Below are 366 nucleotides of genomic sequence, written 5' to 3' on the forward strand. Positions count from 1 at the left end.
CTTACTGTCCACCCTCTCCTAACAATTGTTTCATAGTGCAACCGCGAGGTTCTCCTCCTGTAACACCTTTCAGATTTTTCACTGTCAATTTCCGTTTCAGCGCTGAATGGCCTTAGTTGCCCCAGTGTTTGGCACAATGCCAAAATCTATCTGTATATTTAACGTAACAAAAATAATCCACGAATGTACTCTTTGATATTCCAGATGGAGCGCGTCAGCAACCCAGGTCACCATTTCTCTAACCTGCTTTAATGGGGGTATGGAGGCCCCATTAATTCCCCCTTAATGGCCGCAGAGTTAATGGGTTTCGCCATGTATCACACCCTCTGTGCCTCGGCCAATCACGGGTGAGTCATTTTCTCCGTT

At 46.2% G+C, this 366-nt stretch overlaps 1 protein-coding gene across 1 annotated transcript in view; it reads left to right on the forward strand.

Moving 5' to 3' along the window:
• Positions 1-216: 216 nt before the first annotated feature.
• LOC135203311 (uncharacterized) overlaps positions 217-366 on the forward strand; it is a 251,748-nt gene continuing 251,598 nt past the window's right edge. The window contains exon 1 of the mRNA XM_064233061.1: positions 217-347. Within this exon, the coding sequence (XP_064089131.1) occupies positions 286-347 (62 nt within the window). The 5' untranslated portion in view covers positions 217-285. The remainder of the gene's footprint in view (positions 348-366) is intronic.

Source organism: Macrobrachium nipponense, chromosome 36, assembly GCF_015104395.2.
Source record: "Macrobrachium nipponense isolate FS-2020 chromosome 36, ASM1510439v2, whole genome shotgun sequence".
Lineage (NCBI taxonomy): Eukaryota > Metazoa > Arthropoda > Malacostraca > Decapoda > Palaemonidae > Macrobrachium > Macrobrachium nipponense.